Genomic DNA, 20250 nt, shown 5'->3' with positions numbered 1-20250 from the left:
TACTAAACGTAGAATGTGACGATATTTTTCGGCCGGGTCATGTAGTCAAATTTTGTGTTCTTTTTTTAACAATAAGCCAAGTTTTGATTTAAAATTCGAAATAAACTAAAATGCATTGACTCATTATAATTCGAAATTATCCAAATATGTAATAATAATATAGATTATTTACATATAAGCGATTCTATTTTCAATATTTTTTTAAAAAATTATAAATGTGCATTTTAATTACTTTTTATAATAAAAATATGTTAAAAATATATAAGATATATTTTCAAAATAAAATGATTAATAAATAAGATAATAATTTATTTATGTATTATGCCTAACTTTATATCTGGAATTAAGTTCTTTAAGATTAGCTGTTCAAATATTTAATTAACGATCCAATTTTTTGGAATTCAAGTAACTACCTTTAAAGTTAAATAAAATATTTATTTAACACACTTACATATTATGTGTATGATAAAAAATACATGTAATAACATGATGTAGTGGTATGATGTTGTATATATATGTTAAAAGAATAATTTATGTTCGAAACTCGACTATTAAAATGGGATGGAGGGAGTACCAAATAATCATCCGAAAGTAACACCTTACTTTACCTCTCACTTTTTACATCAATTTTAACAAAATCCCAAACATAGCCTGAAATTCCTTCGTGGAGTGCAACTAAAACTCTTTATTAATTATTAATAACTACACGTTTAATGCAAGTAAAATTATTAATTCTCCAGATTTCCACAACATAAATGTAAAAATTAATGATGTACTAGACAAAGCCCGCCTGAACAATTTGTCAAAACTATCCAACCCCCTCTTCCCTTTTCTAAACTCACTTTCGATCCACGCTTAATTGGATTTAATTGAAATTACATATCTATTACAATTTAATTTAATTGAAATTACAAGTGTGTTTGTTTGTTAGCTCTGAGATTGCGCAATGGCGCTTACTTGTGCTAAACGAGAGAGCTCTAGGTTGCGTATATGCTTCGTATTGATGATCGCTTTTTATGTACAAAGCTCCGTGTGTATTAGATCTGAGAAAGAGATTCGAGAGAGATTTTATGGTAATTTGGTTAATTCTAGTGCACCTGACACTGGTGATGGCAGCTTAGCTAAGATGTTTGATCGTGTTCTCGAAAAGGAGTTCTCCGAAAATGATCAACCCGAAGGTTAGGGCTTGTTATCGCGATTTCGTAATTGTTGAGCTGTTTGATGTTTTTATTAGTTTTGTCCTAATTGATCTTTGTTTATAATTAGTGTGTAATTATAATGCGGTTAGGGTTTGTATACTTGAATTTTGATCCCTAATTCTTTTGCAGTATACATGTATATTAACTCATAGAATTTTTAATGCTTAGTGGAGAGAGTGGACATACGTTTTATCGGAAAGTTTAGATAATTTATTATTTACTGGCATGTTTCTTAATCTGCCTCCTCGTCACACTTATACCGGGTGTATTCAGTCAAGATTTTAAAGGAATTTTTTGGATTCTTGAAATCAAGAGATATTCAATTTATATTTTAAAAAATCATTTAAAATTTGATGGTATTCAATAGAGATTAGAAAAAGTCTTTTAAAATCTGAGTGTATTCAATTTAGATTTTACAAAGTCTATTGAAATCTGGCGGTATTCAATTTGGATTTTTAAAAATCCATCAAAATCTGATGGTATTTAAAAGTCCGTGAATTTTTTTTATTCGAAAAAGTGGTGGATTTTGATGGATTTGCTAGTTCATTTTTAATCTTTTGAAATCTCTTTAAAATACATGCGGTTTTGAAGGATTTCTGGAAAACTTCACAAAATCAGCAAGACTCTGTCGATTTTTTTATCAACTCCGTCAAAATCCACGAACAAGTAAAATCAACGAAAATCTTTTAAAATCCATGTATTATTATCAATCCTTTAAAATCCGAAATGAATACACCCCCCATAATTTATTGATTTATTCACACTAATTAATATACAAGCGGAACAACTACTTTTATGTTTATTATATATTTAGATGCGAAGATTTTTATCATATTTATATAAGATTATTCATCAATCCTGAATAAGTTTGTATCGGAATTGGGGAAATACGGGTTATATCTATTGGCCCTGCATTATTTTTTTGATATTTGATTGCTATCTTCTTCACTAGGAAAGGACAAGAGCAGTTTCAACAGCAGCGTCGCCGACAAGGAAGTAGGTTTTGCATTCCTTTCAGTCTGTTGAAGTGCATTAATTTTAGTGAAAATTTGACATCATATGTTTTCACCAGTTTCTATTTTCGTCCCTTTGCTTGACAATTTATATTTGGATGAATTTTCTAGTAATGCATTATTAGTGATTTCCAAACTATGTAGCTCCCATAAAATATTTTTTTGTGACAGATTGATAACAGCAAGCAGCTACACCATTAAAAAAACGTGTATAAAATACTATAGTATTATTAGAATTTCCTCTCCAAAACCGGCGTTAAAGGCTATACAAAACGAGAGCAGAATTTAACCAAAAAAAAGTAGAAAAGATTGCCTGGCTAATCCATCAGGATATCTGTTAGAAGACATACTTGTATAAACCTAGCAGGAGATGCTTCTCCGTACCCTGAAAACATCTACGATCTGCAGTTCTATTTCTTGTATTGAATCACACACACCAATTTGAGACCCTTCCAGGCCTTTAAAGAACCTATTACTGTATTTCGGGAAGATGTATACGAGGTCATTATCAAGGACTTAGTAGTAACCTAAATATCTCAGAACATTGCAGTGGAGTAATAGTGGCTCGGTATATTCCCAAGAGCAATAAAATAGTAAATACCAGTTCTACATGAAATTAGATTAATTATCTATATTCAAGCTGGCCCACACAGTGCTGTCCTTAAGAAGGAAGCCATCTTCCAAGTGACCTCTCTGCACTAAATATTCAATCAAAAAAAATAAAACTAAGATAGGAGTCCGTCCTCTCTGGAATATATAGTGATGTGACTGCTATACATTTCCATGGAGATTGAACATGAATGGAACTAATTTGGAAATCTGCTTGGAGGATCTCGTGCCATGACATCTGTTAACTGTACCAGTCACTTCCTAACAAATAAAAGTAAATAAGAATTATAGAAATGTGATTGCTATACACTTTCATGGGGGTAGACATTGACTTTAGTTAATTTAGAAATCCGCTTTGAGGATAGTGTGACATGTTTCTTGCCCAAGCAGCTTTAACAGAGATTAGCTGTTAACTGTCAGTCACATGTTAAAAAATGGAAGTATATAAGCCAAGATAACACACATACAGAACTTATGCTATGCAGAAAACATGGTTGCAACCTGAATTTTACTTTTTTTTTTGAAGTATTAAATTGAGCTTTCTGATCATTTGATGCAGGCTGTATTGGAGACTGTCGCTAAGATTACCCATGAGAAGAAGAATGATACTCAAGGGACGAAGTAAGGGGTCATTTTTTCTTGCCACTGAGTCAAAAAGCATGATAGTATATACATTAGTTAGTTTAATAAAATAAGTAACAGTTACATACAATAATAAAGATTTGATTATACTTACATTTTTAATGTAAAATTCTCCAGTCGCACTAAAGCATTCTTTCAAGATGTTTTTTCCGTGGAGAAGGAAGGCTCTGAAGACATGGATACCATTATTGACAGCAAGGTGATTTAGTAACTATAGTAAACTTTCATTTAGAACTGTTATGCAGTTGGTTTAGGGGAGTAAAAGTGTCATCCTTTCTTCTTCGATTACCTGCTGACTTGTTTCTTTAAATGGCAGGACAATACTTTTGTGATGTCAAATAAAAAGTCGAAGTATCCCGTACTTCAAGTTGATCTAAGGTCGTCGTGCATTCCACATACGCACATATAAAAGCTTGACCTAACTGGATATTTTGATGTTTTTATCTGATGTAGTTGAGGTTTAATTTCTGCCATGTAGGTTGATTTCAGACTTGGTGGTTGTCATAGTTTCTGCTGCAATTGGTGGAATCATCTTCTCCTGTTTAGGGCAGCCGGTGTGTGCTTTAGATCCTGATTTCAGTTGTTCGGTCCTCAGTTTCTTTGTATTAAGCTCTACCATCATAGTCCCTGATATTGAGGATTTTTGAATATCGACAGTGTTTCTAACGGCTACTCTTGGTAGGTTATTGTGGGATATCTTTTAGCAGGTTCACTTATCGGACCTGGTGGTTTGAAGTTCATTAGTGAAATGGTACAGGTATGTTACCATGAATAGCTCAGATGCAGCTTTTCCTTAGCTTTTACTGTATTGGTTTCGTGTGAAAGTAGATATGCACTCACAAGGTTCCCTGTACCTGTAGTGATTATAAATTAGTTGGTACGATATAAATATAGGTTAGTTTAAAATAAGGACTTCTGCAAAAGATTTATTTTTGCTATTAGAAAAAGCTAGTAGCCTTGTGAGACTAACTGTATCTATCTAAGAAAAGACTAGCATGATATTAATGCACAGTTTTATATTGATAAAAAAAATTTAGATTATGTATATTGTTATTATGTGTTTATGTTGATAGATAAGTATGATGTGATATTTTGTGGTTCTGGTGGTTCGAACAATCTCAAAGTTTAATTGTAGTTGCGGGGGATCAAGCTCAAGATAGTAAATTAGAAGTGATCGAGTTGTATTTGCGAGGGGTCGTTATGAGAAACTCGAGTGCCCTTTGACGAGAACTACCAACTACCAAGATCATCTTTACTCAATTTGTTTATGAAAGGATATAGTTGGGGAAGTTGTATATGTATTGAATTTTAAACACTTGCTTGCCTTCTTTTGATTTGATTGTATCAATTTGTATCCCTTCTCTTTCCTTCCAATTAAAAGAAAGCAAGAAGCTGGGTTGATTATTATGACCTGCTATAAGAAATTGTTAAGAGGCCTACCAACTATACTGGAGCTAGAGGTGGCCAAACGAGCGGGCCGAGCGTGCCGTGCCGAGTTTTCGACTGGCCGGTTCACTGAATACTGAACTCGTGAACGGCACGGGAAGATAGACGATCCGTGCCGAGCCGAGCCGAGTCGACGAAATGGTAATCGTGTACAGCTCGCGAATTAGGCGAGTTTATGGTTCAAGGACAGCTGGCGAGCCGTGCCGTGCCGGGCGAGCCGAGCTGTTCATTTTTTTCAAGAAAAGCATGTCACCACCTGTCCTTTCAAATCATGTTTAACCCAATAGTAGCATAACTCCAGTAGTTGTCTAGTTTAATATATACATAGTTGATTATTTTAATCAAACCACCCAATATCATTTCATATCATTTCATTATTTTAAATATTTCAATAGCTAACTGAAAGAAACAGAATGAAGAACAGGTGAATCATGAGCGGGCCGAGGCAATTCACACGTGCCGTGTCGATTTGAACGTGTCGAACGGTTCCGTGCCGATTCGTGCCGATTTGACGAGCCGATCCGTGCCGATTTACGGTTCCATAAATATAAATTCGTGCACGCCCCGCTTTTTGTAACGGTTTGTGCCGATCCGTGCCGAGTCCGATACGAGCCGGTTTGAGGCGAGTAAAAAGACGAGCCGAAGCGAGCCGGGGCGAGCCAAACCGCTCGTTTGGCCACCTCTAACTGGAGCTAGATGGATATGCATGTGAAGTCATTGTATCGCTAAAAGGCATCTGTTTCTTAAGCGTTAAAAAAAATATGTAGTAATCCACCCGGTGTGGGGTTGCTTCAACTTGAGGATATCTGTTGTTAGTTGACAGTAATAATCCCAGTATCTCAGCAACCAGATTTGTGAATTCAAAGTGGTAGCCTTCGGCCCAGCCTTACGCACCATTTTTTTCCAGTTTCTTTCACATGTCCCCTACTTAGTAAACAAGCTATTTGATTTGAGGTTATGGTTTTTTTTTGTGGCTTCAAAATGTACTAGAGACTGATGTCCACTTACAACTATAACATCAAGTAAATATGAATTATAAGGTAAGTTATCAACTGGGTGTAGATGGAAATTGATTTTTGTTTCTTTCTCTTTACAGTTTTTTCTTTTAGATGTCGGCCAAGTCTTAGAACCCTCATCACAACATATCTTTAATCGCCACCCTCCTTTCCCCTTTGACTCTCGTGTCGTGCATACATTACATATCCATCATGTTATTTCTTTATACTCTTTCCAGTTTATTTTACCACTTCCATGTGTTTGTAGTATACTCATTATCCGAAGCATTCTATAACTTGATTTTCCACTATAATTTTATGATAAATACAGGTTGAGACAGTTGCTCAGTTTGGCGTTGTCTTCCTTCTGTTTGCCTTGGGACTGGAGTTTTCGTTGGCAAAGGTTTACCATTATGATGTTATCATTTGAAGAGTAACTTGTTCATATTGTTTTTTGTTTATTGTTGAGAAAACTGTTTTACCTTAATGTGCTACTGATGTAGCTAAAAGCCGTGGGTACTGTTGCTGTTCTTGGAGGGTTGCTGCAAATAATTATATTTATGGTCTTGTGTGGCATAGCTGCATTGGTATGAGTATGACGCTTTAAGAGTTTATATGTATTACTTAACAAAGTGTCTATATTAAGTATGGTTCTGTTAGAAAACTAAAATATTCATTCAATGGTCACCTGAGTTTCATTGTATGAATACTGCTACAGTTGTGTGGAGCTAAACTATCAGAGGGTTTATTTGTTGGGTGCTTCCTTTCAATGTCATCAACAGCAGTGGTATAGCCTTAGACAGTATACTTGCAATAAATAGTCATTTACTTGGTCTTATTCGATTGAGACCTGAGGGTACATGATTTGATCCATTTGATAGGTGCTGAAGTTTCTAGTTGAAAAGAATAGCAACAATGCTATTCACGGTCAAGTGACAATTGGGACTCTTATCTTTCAGGTACTAATCTTTCTTCGTCCCATACGGTAGAATGCCTTCGAGATGATTTTATATATGTACACATTTGTTTGTTCCTTCACCGTGGCATATTCCAGGATTGTGCTGTTGGTTTACTTTTTGCTCTGCTCCCAGTTTTGGGCGGCAACAGTGGCCTTTTGCAGGGAATGGCTTCAATGGGGAAAGTGTAAGTTCATCTATTTTTATCTATCAATCTGTAGATTCATGTTCCCGCACACACATCATGTTTCTTCTTTCATTAACATTATTTAATGCTATTCAAGCTGGAAGTATTTTCTTAGTTATATAATAAAAATTAACAGTTAAATAAAAACGAGATGGTTATGGGCATGTGTAGTAGGACGTCCTTGTAAATAATTTTTAATATAACCTCCTGTGGCTTTAGGCTGCTGACATTGTCCACATATCTATTTGCTGCATCCTTATTGACTTGGTCATTTGTTCCCCGCTTCCTGAAGCTAATGATACAGCTATCTTCTCAGGTGATTCCAGTCCTCTAATTTGTTATTTATTTTTTTCAATTTTGTGCAAGATACAGGGCATATCTGAGTTTTTCATATTTTTATTCCACCTGTCCTATTCGGCAGGCTTTGGGAGTGCAAGCTTTCATTGTTAGCTTTGTTGATAATGCTTCAAAGAGTAAACTTAAAAAAAACTCGTATAACAGATAGGCCTGGTCGCTTATACAAAGCATTTCTTGAATGACAGTATTGTAGAACAATGAACACAAATCAATTTCCTAAGTTCTGTCATGTTCCTGAAACAACAGAAGTTAAACATAAGTACATAACAGTAAAAATCTATTCCACGCAGTGAGGTCTTGGTTCCGATCTTTTTCTCTCACCTCTAAATCTTAATTGACATAGTTGGGCCCTTGAGCACTTGTGAGTTATGACCAAACCCTCTCACAGTATATGTAGAGTACCATCGAATTGTGGACCACTTGCTGTTTCCTTTTTAGGGTCCTTGGCTTGCCATTTTTTGTTGGTGGTTCCTTTCTTCTTTTGGATAGATCTGACTTTCCAGTTCTTAGAATATCTACCATACGGGAAACTGCAGGCACCCTTATCTGCAGCCAACTTGAAACCATAGTAGATGTGCATAGCCAATATTCATCTCTCATGCTCAGGTCACAAGCTCCCTCTGATAAAAATCCTTTATTCTAGTTTGTGTTTATTGTACTAATGTTAAATGCATTACTAACCTCTTGTTTGTCTCAAGATAAATATTATGCCATCAGCTTATTGATCATGTTAATGAAGGTGGTAAAAAAAAGTAGGATAAAGATATAGACACCTTGATAGGCAGAAACTTCTAGAAACACAAATAAATTTGTGAATTTATCTTTAACTACTAAATAAATATATAATTCAACCTATTAAATGATTAAATATTTCAATTTTTTAATAGAAATTTTAAGATTTAGCCACAAATTAAATGAATAATGCTATGTCCACATAATTTAATACAGAAAGTGTTATATAATAACGCGGACACAACTGTCTCCCACTTTCATGAGTGGTGGTGTCTGTTTTACCTTTAGACTTTAGTTTTATGTTACAATAAGAAAAGTGAGAAAATGACAAGTATAGCTTCTTTATCAATTTTTGTAACAAAAATGACCATCTATCAATAATTGGCCAATTATGGCCGTTCTAATACATAGACCTTGAATGCGTATTACTAGTAACTGTAGTTCATCGGAATCTGTGCCAGCATGCAAAGGAATAAATTGGAAAAGTTTGCGGGGACATAGTCACGTGGGTGTTTGTTCTCTTGAATTTTTCCCAAGTGCATGATATCACACTGGAACTGATTAATGATTAATGTATAATACGCATCTAGCGAATGCATAACCTTTGACATACTCCGGCATGGATTGCGTATTCTATTTTAAATATTTTATGATACTCACATCCTGAATGCGTATTACTGATTCCTCCGATCTGAAATGCGTATTCCAAAATTCTACGTAGTATTTATATTTGTTTGTTGAGCTCTCTTTTCTTAAACAAGTCAAATTGTCTTTTTATAATGCCAATGCAATCAACCTGTTAGTTGGAAAGTTACTGTGTGTATTTTACTTTTTCATCCATTGAGATGCATCCTTATGCACCCTTACAACCTTATGTGTTTTAGTGTATTTGTTAACTTGCTTACTATACTTATCTGGTAATTCTGATCTTGGCTGATAATCTCTATTTTAACTTCTCAACGATGCAGACAAACGAGCTGTACCAGCTAGCAATGGTGGCATTTTGCTTATTATCTGCTTCGGTGGGTGTAATGCGACATCTTGTTCTTTTCAATCAGACTTTATGATGATGGTTTACAGTGTGTATCTTGCTACTTACCTAATTATTTGTCGCTCATTTTGCACGTTATTTAACTTTCTAAAACTAAAAGGGTAAAATATAAATTGACACTGTTATTTTTGTTATGCAAAAACACTAACTATTATTGTGCAATAATGAACCAACCCCATTTGCACCTGGGCAGGGACAGAATAATTTACACGAGTCCTTCAATGATGGAAGCATATTTACTTGTATTAAAAAAACTGTAGGTTAGCAAAACAAAATTATCTAGCAACAAAAGTAAAAGTCTTGGATGGGAGTAAATATTTGTATAGTTGTTCCAACATGCAAATAAGGTGAGCAATATTTTTTATGTAGTAACTTTGTAGTTGGAGTAGGAATTACAAGAACAATATAAAAGTCAATGTTGGGCAATGGTGTTCTCCTTAAGAGAGTAGGGGAGAGAATAATTTTGATGATAAGATGCGTGTTTACTAAAATCTGCTTCAGACTGCAAGATGTTAATATGTAATGCATAAAATTATATAGAAACTGCACCTATTGTATTCCTCAAATTCAAATTTATGCTTTGTTCAATTCAACAATATAACAACATCACTGTTTAAAGTCTTTTACCACTTTTCTAAAAACTCTGTTATGCCTGTTAACTTTTCAGTGCAGTGATAAACTGGGCTTGAGTCTTGAGTTGGGTTCGTTTGTGGCTGGCGTAATGATATCTACCACTGAATTTGCACAACATACTTTAGATCAGGTGATTCTGCCACTAAATGTGCTTCAAGTTATGTTACTAGATATTTATGATACAAGAAAAAAATTTATAATTGCTTAAATGTGTGATATATATTATCTATTGGATTGTTTAAAAATCTTGCGAGAAATATGCTGCCTCTGTATACCGCAAGAATACAATACTTGTTTCAGAGATAGTGGAGTATTGGATAACCATTCTGTGCTATTTTACTCCAACAGTTCCAAATTTTTGTATTCTATGAGTATCAAATGACTTGCCACAATCTACAAAGGATACTATACTCTTCTCTAAAGGGGATATAGAGTTCTATGAAAGTTTATGTTTAGCATCTAATACTACATCTATCCTATTATACTAAATCATAATAGGCAGACATGAGTATTATTGTTTTTAGTTTGCTTTAACATGGTTCAACCATTAAAACAATAATGACAAATTAAATTTTTATTAAATAGATGAGAGCCTTTGGATCTTATGCTAAGAAATTTTCTATTTTAAACTACTTTATTAAACGCCCAGTGTCCGAATTCTGTCAACACACAGATTTAAATTTAAAATTTATATTATTAGTTCTAAACAATACATGCCAATAATAAACCAACTATTATCAGTTCTTTTATATATTTGAATGGGATTTTCATGTTAAGCATCATTTTGGGTGTTTTAGATTTTTCGGAGAGTTGGATGCAAATTTGTTTTTATAGATTGTCAGGCTTATGTATCTTAATTAATCTTACATGTATGTCTCCAGAGAAAACCTCGACCTCTCATTCTTTATGCCATTTCCTAACAAGTACAACTGTTATTACCTGGAAATTAGATTGTCACATTTGGAGGTTTCTGCTCCAACTTTGCAAACTAAGTCATTTGGCTGGTTTCTTTACCTGTTAAGTTCTGGAAAGTTTTCAACAGGCCTTGTTTATTGTTGTAGGTGGAGCCTATTCGAAACCTATTTGCTGCTCTCTTCCTTTCTAGTATAGGGATGCTCATACATGTACACTTCTTGTGGACTCACGTGGATATATTGCTTGCATCCGTAATTTTGGTTATAATTGTGAAGACTACTGTTGCTGCTATGGTCACAAAGAGCTTTAGATATGGCACCAGGACCTCCTTTCTTGTAAGCATACTGGTTGAAGTTGAATCACACTGTTGAAACAAGTACACAATTTTTTTTCTTTTAACATATTTGCAGGTTGGGGTTATGCTTGCTCAAATTGGAGAATTCGCTTTTGTTCTTTTGAGTCGTGCATCAAATCTTGAAATTATTGAGGTTCTCTCTCTCTCTCTCTCTCTCTCTCTCTCTGTATATATATATATATATACATTTGAACTTCTTGCACTTTTTACATGCTCAGTGATGCCATATCTGTACTGAAGTTTACACATACACCTGAACTTCTTGCACTCTTTACATACTCAGTAATGCCTTATCTGTGCTGAAGTTTACACATACACAAGTGCATAGGTGACTAGAGTTGTTTCATAACTGGTCAGGCGATGACCGATTCTTAGACACTTAGACCATATTTAATACCTTGAGTTTTTAGAAATTTAGTCTACACGTTCCAATTCGGCAAGTCAGAAGAGTGTGATGTATTGGGTTCGGTAGTCAAACTTTGTCATCTATAGTTATTTACTGGATGGCTGTTGGTCGTGCTAACTATGTTTTTTTAATCATATAGGGGAAAATGTACCTCCTCCTGCTTGGAACAACAGCCCTTAGTCTGGTAAATTTCCTTCAGATTCTTTACGTCGTTACTCTGATAATGCTGGCCCTCCCTCTATTTATCATCCTTCCCTATACACCACCCCAAAAGAACAGAATAATCTCTCTCTCTCTCTCTCTCTCTCTCTCTCTCTCTCCCTCTCTCTCTCTTTCTCTGTGTATATATATATACACACACATACATACAGACATACTACATACATACAGACATACATATGTAAATCTAATAATCTATATAGCCCATAGGTAGTATATAACAAAATCAAATTTTAGGTTCTCATTTAACATATTGATAAATGTTACTATGTATGTCTATGAGTACTGACATTTTATTGAATGAGCTATAGGTAACAACTCCTGTAGTGTTCAAATTGTTACCAGCTATGGTGCATTTGGGGGTTCTCATGCACTGGTTTCCCCCAGAAAGTAGCACAGAGACTGAGGTTGGTGTTTGTCTTTCTGTGCACTGCTACTATTGGTTTTAAATTGAAAGTTCTGCACCGCCACTATTGGTTTTGAATTAAAATTTCTGCCTGCACTATTGACCAGGAAGTTCTGCACTGCCACTATTGATTTTTATTTGAAAGTCTAGAACATAAATTAATTTAATATATTATATGGTTGTATCTCTTACTGTTTGTTAGCTAACAAGGTGAATTACAAGTGTATAGAACTGATCAACTGTGTTTACTTTTGTGTGTTGGTCACTATTATTCATTTTATTTTAAATTTTGGAGTAGCTATCCCTTCTTTAGCAAATAAGTAAATAACCTTTTAAACCTACATTCACAATTCCAACAAATCACATAGCATAGATGATAAAAGGTTTTGTTCTATCATTTGTTGCTCTGTTTATGTTTGCTGGTTAATCGCCAATGGCTCACTAAAAGAAGGGGGGGGGGGGGGAGATTGGAACCGAATTAATCTGGAACACAGTATGAACTGTGAACTAACAAATTCTTTATGAGAGAATGTATATTGAAGAAATTCAAATTTCCTTAAAATATTAACATGTCAAGAAGTATTCCATTTTGTCTCTCTTAACAAATTCTAAGGTTGCCTTGACATTGCATGTTGCTATAATCTCGTCTTCATTTTCTTTGTTGCAGGAGAAAGTTTCAATAATTGAAGTACATAACAGATTGTTGTGACAATTGTATGTCACACAAATGATAATGTTGATTGATGAAGTTGTCAGATTTCACACCAACAGAGAACAGACCCATTTCGAAAGCAAACTGTGGAGTATTATTTCATTCAAATATTCAATTAGCAGATCCAGTCAGATATGCACAGGACATACCTCTAAAGCTTGGCTGGGTTGAGATTGTGTACAGATCTATCCAGTGTCCTTGTAATAGATGTATATAGGCATCATCTCACTCGCATACTACTGTATCATGTTGGCGCATACAGTAGTTTTTTGAAACTAACAAATACTAGTACAAATTTGCTAGTCTCAGTCCCAGCAAAGACAAATATCGTAGCATATCTTCTGTAATAATAGGATGGAGAGTAGCTGGAAGTGTATTTTCCATAGTGGACCCTGTATCATAGATGGTTACAAGTATGAGAACTATAGAATGCATTACAGTTTTTGCATAGTGTGGATACTTTTCTTACAATACAAAATACGGCCATTGTACATTGTAGTTTTCTGCAGGTGAATGTTTTTTTAAAAAAAAATTCTCTTGTATTTTTTTAAATCTTAAATAAGATTACAAGAGTATATATAGCTTTGTTTCACTGCTAAATTTAAACTTAACATATTGAATTTTTTTTATGTTAAAAAATCTAATTCCTAACACTGCAAGTGCGAGTACAAATTTTGAAATAAGTGATTTTTGTTGTCTTTTCGTAGAAGCAATTAACCGGTGATACTTTAAAACTTTTTTCTCTCGTTGTAGTAACTCTTTTTTTTTTTAAAAAAAATAATTTTTGCAGTATATATCTCAATCCATATTCCTCTGTATTCTATAACGTAAAACCTTAAATATAGTTCACAAATTGATTTTTTTTAAGATAAGAAATTGAGTTGGGAATAAATTATTAGTAAAAAATAGTAATAACCAAAATTTATTACAATAATATATACTACTCTTCCCGTCCACTGTATTCTTTACATTGAGGATGAGCACACGTTTTAAAACTCTGTAAAACATGTTTCCCTAAATAATTTTAAATATTTTTTTAAAATATAAATATAGAGTAAAGTTCTATGGAGTCCACCTTTAATTGGAGTTCTCGGAGTCCATATATGTTATACAAGTAAAATATAGCTTAAAATATTGCAAAACATATTATTTTTCGACAAACATCACTATTCTATCAAAAATCTTGTAGATTGCATACATTTTACAAGCAGAACATTGCAAAAATATATATTCTACAAAACATATTTAGTTTGCAGAACATATTGCAGAACATACATATTGTACCGTAAATATATGAGATTTGCATGATTTTGTTGAAGTTATGCTATTTGCGTAACATGTTTTGCAAAATAACACGTTTTACAATATATTTTATTTGCAGAACGTAGATGGACTCCGAGGACTCCGATAAAAATGTGGACTCCATAGAACTCAGCCCTATAAATATAATATTTAAATTTTTATAAAAAATAAAATTCTAAAACTATAATTTAGGAGTCTTGCCAAAAGTACGCAAAGAACCGAGTATTTTATTTTTGAGAAAAGGACTGCCATTTTTTTTCACAGTATATAGAGGCCAAAGCTTTTGTTTAGACTACACTAATTGCTGCCCCCAAATTAGAGCGAGAGAGATTGAGAGAGAGATAGATTGAGAAATTGAGGGAGATAGAAAGAGAGAGGATGTCGAAGCTTCGATGTCAGAGGATCGGCTGCGATGCAACTTTTACTGAAGACGATAATCCTGAAGATTCATGTATTTATCACGCTTCGGTCTGTTCCTCTCTCCCCTCTCTTATTATCGAATCCTTGAGCTCTTCAGTTTGTTTATTCATTTTAATTGTATTTTGTATACTTTAAACTCAATAAATCCAAATGCTAAAACTTAGAGTTTCATATCACTTATATATTATAGCAAGTTGATTGTTGCGAATCGACTGGCAATCAGCCCCAAGGTTTAACAAATTTTTGTATGTATTTGTCAATAGTTAAAGCTAAGTACGTGTGTGTTAGCATTGTTTATATTACAAAATTTAGATCGACTAGCATAATTAAATTAAATAAGTATGATGCCGATTGAGCATTATGAATCTCAATCGGAATAGTGATAGTAGCCAGTTTTCTGATTTTCTGTGTTTGTGTGGGTTACGTATTTAATATTAACAAGTAGGGAGACTAAGATATACGATTTTGATCAGGACTTAAGATTAATTAAGAATTTTGGCGTGAAAGAGTACTGATCTGTCCAGGTGTGTCTAATTTTAAATAAAATCCTAAGGTTATTACGATGCTGAGTCTCAACAAGGGAATAGCTGACCTTTGAAAAGTTTTTCTTTATTTATAGGAAGAAAGATTTCACCAATCTAAAAGAGACTCTGCATACATTGTGAAGTGTGAACTAATCTATGTTACTATATTCTTTTATTTAACAATTGTACCTATTAACTTTCTTCTTGCATTTCGATATTTCATGTTTTGATTTTTAGTAGAATCTTTGTTTTTCCAACAGTACTATTTTTTTATAAGGCAATTTGATTCAGTCAACATTTACTTTAGCATTCCATAAATTAGGTGCTTTGGGATTTTTTAAAGCTTTTTACGATTATGGATTGATAAAATAATGTCAGATATCCTGACTAACTGAGCTCTCCATTTTGCATATCTGGGCTTTATTGACGCACTGTGGATATTTCCATCATCAGGGAGTAAGTTTAAGATGATCTTAAAATTTTATTTCTACCAATTAAATCTATATCCAGATAAATAATCGGGCTTATACTTTGCAGCCTTTATTTCATGATGGGATGAAAGAGTGGAGTTGCTGCAAGAAAAGAAGCCATGATTTCAGCTTATTCTTGGAAATCCCAGGGTGTGTTTTCATTTTTTTATGGAGATCTCTTTAGTGTTTTATAAGAATTAGTTTACCTTAAATACTTCAATCTCGAAACAAGTAAAGAAAATATTCAAATTTCAGTCATAGAGTGGTTTGGAGTTTGAACAGAAGTAGCAATGAAGTGGTTTTGATATAATCCAAGTAATATTAGTTATTTTTTAGCATGAGCTTTTGACTTTAGGATTAGGATAAGATAGACTTGAACTAATAGTACCCTAAAAGTAGAAGACATAACCAGTAAATATCCAGAATGTCATTGTATAGTTCATTTGTACTTCTTACGGTTCAACCTAATGTTTTTTTTTATGAATCAAGATGTAAGACGGGAAAGCATACCACTGAAAAACCAGTGCTAGCAAAGCCTAGTTCTACTACAAAATCAACTAATGCACCAGCTACTGCAGTTAGTGCATCATCAAATGCATCATCAAGAGAAGGTTGCTCGAGGTGCCGCCAGGGGTTCTTTTGCTCAGACCATGGTATTTCTTTTGTAAATTTCACATTGTTAGTCTGGCAATATCTATCTTGTGCAGCACAAGATATCTTGTGCAGCACTGCTTAGGAAATTCAAAAATTTGTAGGTTCAGCAAAGGATATGAAACCAAAACAATCAAATGGAGTAGAAGAAACAGTTGCAAAAGCTGAAAGCAATTCAGAATTACAGGAAAGTCTTCCTGCTCCAGTTAAGAAGGTGGTTGGTATAAATGAGCCTCAAACTTGCAAAAATAAGGGGTGTGGCCAAACTTTTAAAGAAAAGGATAATCATGATGCTGCTTGCAGTTATCACCCTGGACCTGCTGTTTTTCATGACCGGATGAGAGGGGTAAGTCATTTATATGGCAGAAACATTTTATTTTGCTGTATATTTTATTATATATGATTCAATATCTCACAAAGAAATCTCCAATTAAAGGAGCATCATGTTAAGTAGGAGATTATGGTTAAGATTGCTAAAAGAACCTGACTGTACTTCTCAGAAAACATATATTAACTTGTGTGCTTGTAAACACTGTTGGTTGATGTCAATATCTGGATGACCCTGAAACAATTTGATTGAATCATAATAGGCCTCATGTAACATAATTTGCAAACCTTTTATAAAAAGGTCATAGGATGCCACCTTAAGCGGAGCGGTGGTTAGGACTCTCTGTTGTTGATTGTACTTTTTTTGGACACCTGTATGAAAAAGGAACATCCGTATGGGGAAAGGTTCAGAAAAAGGGGTTGAAACAAAGGATTAAACCTATTTGCACAGAGAATCGCTAGACACACTTACACACAATTTAATCCTCAGATTTATCCAGTAAAACGTCTTAATACTCATCTTCTAAGATTTTTATATAATGTAGAACTTGTAGAAGCTCTTCATCTACATGTACAATTGAATTAGTTTCAAGAGTTTTGGCGTGTCAATCATTGAATAGCCCCTCTTGTTGGATTTCTTATACCCCTCAGAGCATCTCCAATTGAGGCACCCCTTGGGGGTGCCAACCATTGCCAACTCACCTAAAATATTATTTTTTTAATTTATCTCTCATCCATGTCAAAGTTGGCACCCTTTAACCCCAATAGCTAGCACCCTCTCAAGGTGCTGAAATGGTCCCCACACTAACTCAAATAAAATCAACACTAGATAAATAAATAAATTAAAATATAATTGAAGAGGTAAGATTTATATATACATTAGAATTGGATTTTAGTTATATCGAGGGGGTGCCAAGAGGGTGCCAAATGTTGGTCACTTCTCTTGGCACTCTTCAAGCACCCTTGACACTCCAATAGGTTGGCACCCAAGAGTAGCATGCCACATAGGACTTGGCACCCCTATTGGAGTTGCTCTCATATAATCGTTCGTATTATATCTTCAATTCTTTGTATTCATCAACGACTATCCAATAAAATTGTTTCCTGCATACCTTTGAGATCATGCAGAAGTCTATCAAGTTGCATGATCCTATGAAGAGTGAAAAACATGAGTTGAGTACTAGAGGAACATGTATATTTTAGACGAGGCAACTACGATTTGTGCAAATTCTATGAAGAGTAAAAAACGGAAGGAGAAAATCTTATTGCAGCGTTAAGTTTGAGAATTGGGTCGACCCCCAACTTTTTTTCTTTAGAATAGATTTCAACTTCACTTTAATGAGGTTCACCTCGTGTGTACCTTTCACTTTGCTCCCTAGCAGGTGAGGCCAATGTCTCTTTCAAGTCGCCTCACTTCAATCAAGCAAGGGAATGTTAGTGTGCATGTGTCTCTTACCTAGGCACTCCTAAAACAACACCGATATTCCAGATTTTAATCAGTCATTTTTGTGCAAGTTTAATTTTATGACATTCTTTCTGTTTCTGCTTTTGCAGTGGAAATGCTGTGACATTCATGTGAAAGAATTTGATGAGTTCATAAGCATACCTCCATGCACCAAGGGGTGGCACAATGCAGATCCAGCTTGACATAATGAATGGATCTATCAGCAACCATATTATCTTTGTTTCTTTTATCATCTATTTATTTTAAAGAAACTATTGATGTTTGCCTGCTGGTATCTGTAACTGTGAGGATTAGATTAAGTTGTGCAATTGCAAAGACTCGTCAGCCTTTGAGCTTCACATTGTTGTGTTTTTTCTGTCATGGATTGATTTGACTAATCTGTACTTGTAGTTGATCTCTTAAAGAAGGTGATGAGATTTGACTTTTGTTATCCTATAGTTTTATACTTGCAACCCAACTCATGTTTGGGTCCGCAAACTTTCAGAAGTGTGTCAAAGCAAGCACACTGCATATGCATATGATACATTAAGGGTGTTTGTACATTAATGGGAGCATTAAACACAAGTGATGGTGTTTGTTGGATTAGCAATTTTTGTGACATGGAATGAAACCTCATTTCTTTTTTGGTAGTTAAATCCAAATCACAATAGCCCTTTGGGTTTTCGGGTCTGTTTGACAAATCTGATGAGCTGGCTTATTGACTTATAAGCCCGCAACAGTTTATTATTGACGAGTGTTTGTCGATCCATGTTAGTAATAACGTATTTTTTCTCAACTTATTTTTTATTTTTTATTTTTTTTATTAATTTTAGTTTTGAAAGATATTTTTTTAATATTAATATAACTTAAAATATAAGAATTAAGATAATAATATTTAAAAATTATATATTTTAGTTCATTTAAATAAAAAAATTCTGACTTATAAGTTAAATTATTCAAACACTTATATAACTTTTAAGCATTTATCAACTTATCACTTTTCAGTCACTTATTGAATTTAAGTCACAGACACAGTTTAAATCATAAGTTACTTATTTTAATATTTTTCAAAACAACACTTCATTTCATCAGCATTTTCATACACTGAATTCCCATTATCAATTTCATTTTCATAATATATCCAAACGCATCATAAATTGTCGTTCACGTACATGCGGATCTTCACTACCTAATCAATTTGTTGATGTCTATCACAATCTTATAAATTAGATTGGTGTAATGTATACTACAACTAAATAAATATTTATAAGTTATATAAGTATTTGGATAATTTTTATTATAAGCTATTTTTTTAATTTAAATGAATTAAAGCAAATAATTTAAATACAGTTATCTTAATTCATTAATTTCAAATTAGAAAAGTATTTTAAAACATGTATTTTAAAAATAAAGTTAATAGAAAAGTAAAAAAAAATTCAAAATAAGTTAGAAAAAAATATATCGTTACTGACAATCTACTTATCAACTTATAAATTGTAATTTAAATTATAAATTAAGTCGACAAACACTCTTTGATAAGTGTTTCGAACTTATATAAATTATCCTCACCCAAACACTATGTATATATTTTTTTTTTCACTATGTATATATTAAATTGTCATTAAATAAATTTCCATGGCAATATTTATATACAGTAATATCCTATCCTCCGAGAAAAAAATATTATTACAAAGATGTTATTAAGTAGAGGTTAAAATATAAATTTCAAAATTAATTAAAAAATACATAATTAAAGAATTTCATTAAACTAACCCGTAGGATATCAATAACTTTCTCTGACATCCAGATTAGTAGCAGGTGGTTTATGTCTAAAGCGGAGAATAAATCACTGTAGAGCTTGATATAATAACCCGATAGTGTACATTTCGAAAAGGTTTCAAGTCAAGAAATTTCAAATATGCTCGATTAAATTGAATTATTTATTTTAGAAATAATAAATTGATGATTGTGGTGATAAATTATTATGGTGATGCAATGTTGACCCAACCAAGTCATTATCACAAACAATTTTAGAAAAATATATTAAGTTGTATTGAATATTTATGTAATAAGATTATATTTATTGGATATATAATTATATTTAATTAATTTTAAGTATTTTTATTCTTATATAGAGGAAAATTATGGAATGACGGATTTGAAAAAAATATAGAATATTACAATCTAGAGTTTATTATTAAATATAACTGGCTCAAGTTTGTAATGTAATTTTTTATTATAATACGAGGTTATTATTATATATAGTATTATTATATGAG

At 33.3% G+C, this 20250-nt stretch overlaps 2 protein-coding genes across 4 annotated transcripts; both read left to right on the top strand.

Annotated features, from left to right (window-relative positions):
- Nucleotides 1-733: 733 nt before the first annotated feature.
- LOC141689626 (K(+) efflux antiporter 5) lies at nucleotides 734-13281 on the top strand. Of its 3 annotated transcripts, XM_074493972.1 has the most exons (20): nucleotides 740-1178; nucleotides 2152-2195; nucleotides 3381-3442; nucleotides 3581-3662; nucleotides 3780-3841; nucleotides 3942-4017; nucleotides 4146-4220; nucleotides 6236-6307; nucleotides 6408-6491; nucleotides 6623-6691; nucleotides 6786-6863; nucleotides 6959-7047; nucleotides 7267-7363; nucleotides 9105-9158; nucleotides 9855-9950; nucleotides 10882-11070; nucleotides 11146-11223; nucleotides 11636-11680; nucleotides 12027-12122; nucleotides 12789-13281. In XM_074493972.1, the coding sequence occupies exons 1-20, from the start codon at nucleotides 947-949 to the stop codon at nucleotides 12828-12830; spliced, it is 1722 nt and encodes a 573-aa protein (XP_074350073.1). In that variant the 5' UTR covers nucleotides 740-946; the 3' UTR covers nucleotides 12831-13281. The 3 variants fall into 3 exon arrangements, with proteins under 3 accessions (XP_074350072.1, XP_074350073.1, XP_074350074.1); XM_074493971.1 differs by lacking the exons at nucleotides 12027-12122; nucleotides 12789-13281 and having other exon boundaries at nucleotides 734-1178; nucleotides 11636-12020; XM_074493973.1 differs by lacking the exons at nucleotides 12027-12122; nucleotides 12789-13281 and having other exon boundaries at nucleotides 1020-1178; nucleotides 2157-2195; nucleotides 11636-12020.
- A 1452-nt stretch (nucleotides 13282-14733) lies between these two features.
- LOC141693113 (cysteine and histidine-rich domain-containing protein RAR1) lies at nucleotides 14734-18422 on the top strand. The gene is made up of 5 exons (XM_074498119.1): nucleotides 14734-15535; nucleotides 15617-15699; nucleotides 16039-16202; nucleotides 16305-16546; nucleotides 18082-18422. Exons 2-5 carry the CDS (start codon nucleotides 15635-15637, stop codon nucleotides 18172-18174), a joined length of 564 nt encoding a protein of 187 aa, XP_074354220.1. The 5' UTR covers nucleotides 14734-15535; nucleotides 15617-15634; the 3' UTR covers nucleotides 18175-18422.
- Nucleotides 18423-20250: the final 1828 nt, after the last annotated feature.

The sequence above is a fragment of the Apium graveolens genome, chromosome 10 (genome assembly GCF_009905375.1).
Source record: "Apium graveolens cultivar Ventura chromosome 10, ASM990537v1, whole genome shotgun sequence".
NCBI lineage: Eukaryota > Viridiplantae > Streptophyta > Magnoliopsida > Apiales > Apiaceae > Apium > Apium graveolens.
The sequence above is the reverse complement of the archived record's forward strand: the minus strand, read 5'-3'. Positions and strand labels throughout refer to the sequence as shown.

Coding starts and splice junctions, on each gene's coding strand:
- LOC141689626 (XM_074493971.1), top strand. CDS start 947: ATGGCGCTTACTTGTGCTAAACGAGAGAGCTCTAGGTTGCGTATATGC. Junction 3,663..3,779: donor ATACCATTATTGACAGCAAG/GTGATTTAGTAA, acceptor TTTAAATGGCAG/GACAATACTTTTGTGATGTC. Junction 4,221..6,235: donor TCATTAGTGAAATGGTACAG/GTATGTTACCAT, acceptor TGATAAATACAG/GTTGAGACAGTTGCTCAGTT.
- LOC141693113 (XM_074498119.1), top strand. CDS start 15,635: ATGAAAGAGTGGAGTTGCTGCAAGAAAAGAAGCCATGATTTCAGCTTA. Junction 15,700..16,038: donor TTATTCTTGGAAATCCCAGG/GTGTGTTTTCAT, acceptor TTATGAATCAAG/ATGTAAGACGGGAAAGCATA. Junction 16,547..18,081: donor TTCATGACCGGATGAGAGGG/GTAAGTCATTTA, acceptor CTGCTTTTGCAG/TGGAAATGCTGTGACATTCA.